We start from the raw sequence: 9,015 nt of genomic DNA on the forward strand, positions 1-9,015 counted from the left end.
GCGAGGATCACTTGAGTCCAGGTGGTGGAGGCTGCAGTGAGCTGAGATTGAGCCACTGTACTCCAGTACTCCAGACTCTGTCTCAAACAAAAAGAAAAGAAGAGAAGAGAAGAGAAGGAAGGAAGGAAGGAAGGAAGGAAGGAAGGAAGGAAGGAAGGAAGGAAGGAAGGAAGGAAAAAGAAGAAAGAAAGAAAGAAAGAGAGAAAGGAAGAAAAGAAAGGAAGGAAGGAAAACAGAAAGAAAAGAAAGAAAAAGAAAGAAAGAAAAGAGAAAGAAAGAAGGAAAAGAAAGAAAGAAAAGAAAGAAAAGAAAAGGAAGGAAGGAAGGAAGGAAGGAAGGAAGGAAGGAAGGAAGGGAGGGAGGGAGGGAGGGAGGGAAGGAGGGAGGGTATTCCCTGTTACTCAAATTCCCTGTGTCCTACTCAGGAGGGGTAAGATTTAGGCAAATGGTGTAACACCTTACTACATCACATTAGAGAGAGAAATTTGGTATAAGGCTGGTTTATCCTTAGAATTCATCCAAGGGCATTAATGAAATAATACCAAAGGGCCTTATTTCCGAAAGAGTTAGTTACATTGTAAGGCCTCAAAGACTGCATTATAAAGTAATGTAGATGAATCTGAATGTGCTATGCAAATTAAAGACTGAGTTACAGCTATGCGTCTTTTTCTTCAGACCTGAAAAACCCTGAGATTAGTGTTCTTTCCAATAAGGGTCGGCAGTAAAATTAAGACTGATGTTCACTCATTGTCACTTTATTCACCCATTCAGGTAACCCACATTTTGAGGGCCTACTATATGCCAAGCCCTGGAAGACAGTGCTTAATAAGACATTTCTCCTGGCATCAAGGGCCTCAGAGTATTTCTGAATGATAGACCTGCAAACAATTGCAACACATGATAAGAATCAGCTTGAGAAAGGTAGGATGAACGGGCATGAAAGAAGGTGTTTGGTTCAGGGAGTCTAGCAAAGCTTCAGAGAAGAAGTAATTATTTTCAATGACTGCATAATTAATGATTTTATGGATGCCACAGAAGGAGCTCATGTGAGCTTAGGCTTTCTCTCCCTCTCTCATATTTGGCTATCATCTATCCATCCACTCAATGTTTTTTCCAGCATTCTTTCAATGCTTATAGATAGCACGTAGTTGAAATTATACTGCATATTCATCTTGCATGCAGATAAGTCAATCAACATAAGGTCATGATCATTTTCTCGTGTTCTTAAAAATCCTTCAATAATTTCATTTTAAAAATTAGACTTTTTAAGATAATTCTAGATTCATAAGCAGCTGTAAGAAATAATACACAGAGGCTGGGCGTGATGGCTCAGCTTGTAATCCCAGCACTTTGGGAGGCCAAGGTGGGCGGATCACCTTAGGTCAGGAGTTCGAGACCAGCTTGGCCAACATGACAAAACCCCATCTCTACTAAAAATACAAAAATTAGCCGGTGTGGTGGCGTGCACCTGTAATCCCAGCTACTCAGGAGGCTGAGGCATCAGAATTGCTTGAACCCAGGAGGCAGAGGTTGCAGTGAGCCGAGATCGTGCCACTGCACTCCAGCCTGGGTGACAGAGCAAGACTCCATCTCAAGAAAAAAAAAGAAATAATACAGAGAGATCTTGTATCCCCTTTACCAAGTTTCCCCCAATGGTAACATCCTGCAAAACCATATAGTACAATATCACAAGCAGAATATTGGCATTGATAGAATCAAGATACAGAACAGTTCCATCACTACAAGGAATGCCATTTTTAATAATTGAGATGTGTAACAATCCATTGTATGCACTTATGGATAAAAAATCCATAAAATCCATTATGGATAATGGATTGATGGATATCCATTTAGGGATGTATCATAATTTCTTATCCTGCTATTGTTTGATGTGTGGGTTGTATCCAATTTGGGGCTATAATTAATAATGCTTTGCATATAAACTTTTGTCAGAAGTCTCTGATTATTTCTGTAGGAGAGATCCTCAAGTTAAAGGGTATGTACATTTTAAGGTTCACAATTTGTTGAAGAGACTATTCTTTCTCCGTTGAATTGTCTTGGCACCATGGTCACAAATAATTTACCTTAGATGCAAGGGTCTTCTCTGGATTCGCAGTTCTATTCTATGGATCTATAAGTCTATCATTATATTAGTATCACACTGATTTGATTATTGCAGCTTTGTAGTAAGGTTTTAAATCAGGAAGTGTGAGTCCTCTTTTTTTTTTTTTCAAGATTGTTTTGGCTATTCTGGATCCCTTGAAGGATATTATTTTTTTGGTTACCTTATTTCTTTGTAAATAACCTCCCATTTGTGATTTGACTTTTGTTTATGTTTTTAATTATACAGAAGTTTAAAATTTTTCCTTTTAGATTTTTATATTTTTTACATATGTAGAAAACATTCTTTTATCTTGTTAAGTTTCTAATAGCTTTCTAAACCTAAAGTTATTTTTCCATTTATTTCCTTCTTTTTAAAAAAAGGAGTTACAAAAATAACAGTTGCTAATAACTGTAAAAAGTTTAACATACTTATTAAGCAAAAAAAACATGAGATTTCTCCTATAACCAAGTGCTTTCCAATTTCACTTTACAGAGATCAACACTGTTAGCAGTTTGTATCCTTCCCAATCATTTTCTATCACCATACACACGTATAGTGTTTAAAATAAGGGATCAAACAATAAATATTGTTTTGCATCTTACTTTTTTACACTTGACAACATGGCAGGGCATCTGTCCATTTGCAGATCAATCTCATATTTTAAAATTATGCTATGGAAAGTATTTCCCATTGTTAGATTTTAAAAATGTCGTCCTAGGTTGTTATTTAGAACTTTTATAGACTACCCCTCATTTGTGTCTTATTTATTTTTAACTTATTTTACAACAACTGCCACATTAGTAGAATTCTTAATGTCATCCTATCCACAGTAGTGCGGAAATTTTAACTGATTGCTTCTCTACCCTCTGCACGCATTCAAGAGAGAGGCTGGCAAACATTCTGCCTGGTTGACTTAACACATTCAAATAACTTGCACATTCAGATAAAAATATACAAATCAACTCCCAGAAGTTGAAAAAGCAAGGCTAGGGGAAGAGGTGTGTGCTTGTAGCAGGGACGTGTGTGTGTGTGTTCCTCCCTTACTCACTCTGCCTTTTGCACTTGCCTACCCCCACTTTCCTCGGGTATAAATTGGTGATTGCTCATAAGAGATCTACTTGGAATGATTGGCCTGTATAATATTAGTCCACTCTCCCGCCAGAAAATTTTGAAGAGGATAAGTATTAAAGAAAAAAGTGACATGTGGCATTTGCAATTCCCATCAGGACTTCTAAGCATTGGAGCAAAATTGGGGCGAATCCCTATGGCATTAGCTCGGCTTCAGACACACATTTTTTAAAAATGCTAACACCCCAGGCCTCTCCTCAGCTGGCTACTGCTTCACAAGCAGGGCTCCCTCAGGTCCTGCATACCCCTTTCCTTCCAGGCACTGCGGAGCTCCTTCTTTCCTTAGCCCCAGTCTTTGAGGGCTTTGGGTTCAGGGCAAGGAAGGAGCTCTAGCTCCTTTCGTTTTCCATTTGGCTTCTTAAACGGGGTGCCTCCTCTTGCCTTTCCATTTTCTCGTGTCCTCTCTAAAGCGTGTCAAGTCTCTCATGCCCATGGCAGATGGCAGCTCAAGTGTCTATACAGGGGGCTTGGCATTTGGGACCTGAAGGGCGTGGGACTTGGGATATCCAAAGACCGAGATCAGAGTATGTCTGTGTGTGTGTTTGCATCCTCGGAGGACATATTTCGGCTTCAGCACAGGGCCTTTCAGACTATTCAGGGCTCGTATCCTCTTGGGGCACAGACGGCAGCACTGACTGGGCGGCCTGCATGTGCTCACACAGTGTAACTCCCTTGCGCCGTCTTTGCCCAGGTGGATACTGGCCAGGATGCTAAGGAACCGCCAAGACTTGCATGAGTTGCCATGAGAGTGCGAGGCTGGGCTGTCTCTCCCACCACAGGTGCTAACCTAGGCTGGCCTTTCGTCCCTCGAAAATGGGCATCTCGGCAGAAATTCTCCCTTTTGGCTCTTTGCGTCCCTCCTCCACAGCCCCCGCCTCCTTTCATTCACCGGTGGCTAAGAGGGGGCGTGGGTGTGCGCGCCCAGGGAGAGTTGCCCCCGCAGCGGCGGTGGCCAGAGCGCTCCGCCGGAGCCCCAAACTCCTAACAAGTTCCCGGACTCTGCGCGCGCGGACCTCTCAGGCCCCTGCGCCTCTGTCCCTACTAGAGGGGCTCCGGAGGACTGGCGGCTGCGGCGCGGCTGGGCTGAGCCGGGTCAGGGGCTGTACCCCTCCGGCAGTGCCTGAGCGAGCAGCGGCGGCGCCCGAGTCAGAGCTGGGCAGCTGCTGGCTGGAGTAGCGGCCCTGCCCAGGACTCCAGCGTGAGGATGGCAGCGGCAGGGGCCCGGCCCCACCTGGGTTCGTCAAGGCGGGCGGCCAGGCACATACCCCAAGCTGCCGCTTCGGCGCCGTGGACCCCAGTGTCGTGCGGCAGGATCCCAGGCCTGCCCCAGAACCCAGACGGCTGCACTTTCATGCCGATAGCCCAGGCGATCCCTCTGCAGGTGGACATGGCCATGGCCCTGCAGCGCGTGAGGATTGCCGAGAGGTACGGGAAGAACTACCTCTGCCTCCTGCAAGCAGTCTTCGTGGCAGGTAAGGCCCCTCCTCTCATCTCCTCCCTGGCGGCCTCTGGCTCGCTTGCCCTTCTTCTCACCTGCTGCCTCCCCAGCCTGCCCGGCTTTTCTTTATTTTCCAGTCCACACCCCTCCCCGCGCGCACTTTGTCTTCCAGTCCACACACCGCCCTCCGCCCACCGCGCGCACACACGCTTTCGTGCTGCAGTGGCGCTCCCAGTCACGAACTCGCTGGGTCATCCGTTCTCTGTTCCTCTGGCCAGCTGCCGCGCTGCGGGCGTGCAGCTCTGCTCTCAACTCGGACACTGCAGGAGGACTGTGGGAAAGTGCAGGAAGCGGTATGAGAATGTCTCTGCCATTGCTGGTTCTGGTCTTCTATCCCCTTCTCACCCACTTTGGTGCGTCCCCGGAGAAGTGGGAATAGAGTGTCAACACTGCATCTCACACAGCAGAACCCAGCCTCCTTGAGGAGTGCACTTCGCTTGTAATATTCCCTGAAGTTGAAAAAGCAATGTTTTTTGCTTTTGTTTTTCCCATAACGCATGTGGAGGAAACCAAGTCAAAAAGGCACTCGGGTTCTGGGTTCTGAAACCAGCAGCTGGCCGTGGCAGGACAGATGGGGGAGTAGTTGTAGGGAAACAGCTGCTGCCACTGACTTGGGCTTTGCACCCAGAAAAGCGCATCTTTTCATCTTGGTCCATGAGCTTCTTGCTTCCCTACAAAGGCAGAAGCTCTTGTTCGTCTGGAAGGACAAACAAAAGCAAAGTCAAGTAACTCACAAAGTCTTTACGGCCACTGCTATGGTTTGATTAAGGGGAGTGAGTGGGGTAACATGGACTTGGTCACTTGCCAGTCGTGATACACTCACATTTAGCAAGCTGAAGTTGCCCAGCTTTGGGGTTGGTGCAACAGGGAGGATGCTGCAGGCTGTGGGACTGCGTTCCTATGGGGCCATTCTGACTGGGGCACGGGGGCAGTCTCAGAACAAAGTGCAACTCTGTGACCTGAAGTTCAGCCAGAGCTTTTCAGAGGAGTCTGCAAGGTGCTGCAATTGATGTGTGCGCCTTCCTGTGCGCCCAAGGTAGTTTTGACTTACTAGGTTCTAGGCCTTGCAGTGGAAGTTTTGGTATTCAAAAAATAGACTTGGTGGCAATTTCCCACAAATCAGATAGCCACAACACATGTTCCCAATATACCTCCTTATTCAGTGCTATCCACAAATCTAAAGGAGGCCATGCAAACATCTTCAGTTAGACCAGAGGAAATTAATTCAAGGCTGTGGTCTATGCATCTTCATCACGCAGAACTCTTTGGTCTTGCTTGTTTTGTTTTGAGCTGGTCAATATTATTTTCTATATGTAATAAATCATTAAGGGGAATGTGGTAATGGGGCACAAACGAGTTCAGGTCTTACGAGCAATTTAAATAATTTTTGGAGACTACAAAAAAAAATTGCTGAAACATTCTGTGCAGTACAGTGGAAAGTACTTTGCGTTTTGTTCTCATTTACCTTCTGCATCGTCCTGGGAGCTGAAAACAAAACAAAACAAAACAACAACAAAAAACCCCTTTGGAGGAATGCATGCTTAATCACAAAGGTCAAATTAGTTATGCTATGAAATGTAAGTTGACATTTTTACTGCTAGTGATTTCTCTTTTTTCTAGAGTTGTGTGATGTTTCATCTGTTCACACTTTTGAAGGCTCCTACATGTTGACAGGCCCCCATTCCTGTGGCATTACAATTGCCATAACACCTAAAGGACACCAGTTGCTGTGCTGTGTTTTTACCTGGGCCTGCAGTACTTTTGTACCTTTTCAGCATTTGCCCCGGAAGGGATTTGTAACCATGTGATTAGAGTACACACTGTAATACAACAATTTTAAATGTAAATGGATTTCATATACTTTGAAGCTATTTGTATATTAAAATATGTTTACAAAGTTTTTCACTGTGGTAAATAACTTTCTGAACAATCACATCAAAAATGACCATTTATGGATTGCTCAGGCCCGGAAATCACGCTACAGTGTAATAAGCTAATGACATATGTGGGTGCAGAATCTTCCTGGGGGCAGCCAGAAGAGGAAATGATTGGCTTCGCTTAGGGAGTTAGGGGAAGACTTGATGGAGAGAGTGATGCGTGAGTTGAATCTTGAGAGAAGAACACAAATGTCCAGCTGGACAGTGGGTGGCGACTGAATGTGGTAGGGATAGGTGGCGTTAATGGTATTCCAGGCAAGGAAATAAGATGTGCAAAGACAAGCAGAGAAAGGAGAGCAGAGTAGGTCTGGGGAATTGTAAATACCTTTTAAATGACTGGAGTGTAAAATATGGGGGGTAAAGGAGAGAGAGAAATTTGGAGAGGTAGGCAGGGGGGCTCATAAGGCCTGTTGAATGGTTCTACTTTATTTCCAGAGCAATCGGAAGCCATTGGAGTGTTGTAAGCAGGGCAATAGAGAAAGCTGCTGCATATGGTTGTACAGGTTATGCACTGCAAAACCCCTAGTGCCTCCACTGACACAGACCACACCAGGAATGATGCCCTTACTAGGGCTGTACAGTGCACAGTATGCACAGTGGTCAGCAGAAGCTATGAATGTTAGAAGCTTTTGCTTTCACAAAGATCACTCAAGTTGTGTGGAGGATTCAGTGTGTGGCTTCTGCAGTGGAGAGGAAGAAGACTGGAGATAAAGTGACTAGTTAGAACACAGTTGAAGTAAGCTGGCTCTGAGTGAATAGAGGCTTGGACTGTCACTTCTGGGGATGGGGAGAAGGGGAGGGGTCTGAGAGGAATTGAGAGGGTAGAATTGATTGGACTTGGTGACTAGTTGTGGTGTTTGAGGGACAGGGAAGAGACTAGGTTAATTTCAGGTTTCTGGTTAGGGTGACTGGAAAGAGATGTCATTAACACAAGGAACGGAAGAGGAAGAGGTAGTTTGACTTTCAGTTTTGGGTATGTGGTTTCTGTGGAACATTCAGGTAGAGCTGACCATCGGGTCTGCAACTGGGAAGAAGTAAATGTTATTTCTTACTCTCATCGATATGGTTCATTAAACGTCCCCTGGCACTGAAGTTCTTTCCTTAAATCTACTTCTCCATGGGCTATATTGATAACTCAGCAAGTCTAGTACAGAAGTAGGCACACATTTATTATAAATTACCTTTCAAACTTGTTCTTTACGTTTTCCCTCACACATTTCTTTACCTGATGATGAAAAAAAAAAATGAAAAAAAAGACACGTCTCGTATTCATCACAGGAGGAAAGAATGTAAGCTATACTGATCTAATGTAACCTCAGATAACTTGCATAAGTAGTTGTGAAAACCTGTTCACAGCAAATTTTACTCATCAGAGTTTATAGCTCAGGGAGATATGTAAATCACAACACAATGTATTCAATGTGCATTCCAGTATGGTAGGAAGATGTATTTCAACCATGATCGGTCATCTATTAAGCCACACTATACTGTGAGTGTTCCACGTAACTGATTTTTCTGGGTAATTGAGGTTCAACGCTTTTAGTGCCTGACAATTTCCCCTTAAAATATGTATCCATTTTGGATGAGAAGCTTTTCAAAAAATGCTATTTACTTTCCTGACCCCTGAACCTGGAAATAATTGCATCCTTTTTTGATGGGTTAAGATTGTCCTTATAATAGCATTAGTTCTTTCAATATGCTGTATTCAGTGCTGCCTCGGGGCTCCTAAACTGTGGAGGGCGATTTGTCCCTATACTAAATGGGCACAGATTGTTCTGCTTTTTAATTTTCAATGCCTGACTCTTCCCTCCTAACTTTTCCGTAGATTTCCTCTCTGTTAGCTGATATTTTTTGCTGCTATGATTTAACTGTTTCTACTAGCCAGTTGTTATTGCCTAATTCTCCATGCCCCCTCCTCCATTGCCCTTTCTGAGTATTATGAACTAGGGAACAAGATAATCACGCTTGTTCAAACTGTGTGAAAAGTGTAATAGACCATGGGTAGGCCTGTGGGGAGTCTACTTCAACTAATGTATATATGAGCTTTAGTACATGGACTCTGTGATACCTATTCCAATTGCAAAACATCTTTTTCTTTTCTTTCTGGATCTTTTGCGTGTTTTGGAGGGTCGATGCGGTTAAATAAGTTATCAGTAAAATCTATGTTCTCCTGCTCATTGAGGTATTATAAACATGTGAAATGGTAATATTTTACTTCCTTGTAAAACAAACAAGTGTGTTCAGAATCGATCAGCAAATCCACATGCATTTTATCCACCGCATTTCTCCGACATGCCTGTGCTTGGCACCAGAAGGCGCTTCGTTCTTAAAATTTGCCTCCAGGTTTG

General features: G+C 44.0%; 1 protein-coding gene across 4 annotated transcripts in view; it reads left to right on the plus strand.

Annotated features, from left to right (window-relative positions):
* The window catches only part of MCF2 (MCF.2 cell line derived transforming sequence), a 127,886-nt gene that overhangs the window by 13,805 nt on the left and 105,066 nt on the right, over nucleotides 1–9,015 (plus strand). For 2 of the 4 annotated variants that reach the window (XM_012001619.1, XM_012001622.1), the window contains exon 1: nucleotides 4,494–4,704. The exons of the other annotated variants lie outside the window; for them this stretch is intronic. In XM_012001619.1, the coding sequence (XP_011857009.1) occupies nucleotides 4,584–4,704 (121 nt within the window). In that variant the 5' untranslated portion in view covers nucleotides 4,494–4,583. Of the gene's footprint in view, nucleotides 1–4,493; nucleotides 4,705–9,015 lie in introns of those variants that run through there. 4 annotated transcript variants of the gene reach the window in all.

Source organism: Mandrillus leucophaeus, unplaced genomic scaffold (assembly GCF_000951045.1).
Source record: "Mandrillus leucophaeus isolate KB7577 unplaced genomic scaffold, Mleu.le_1.0 Scaffold668, whole genome shotgun sequence".
NCBI classification, from domain to species: domain Eukaryota; kingdom Metazoa; phylum Chordata; class Mammalia; order Primates; family Cercopithecidae; genus Mandrillus; species Mandrillus leucophaeus.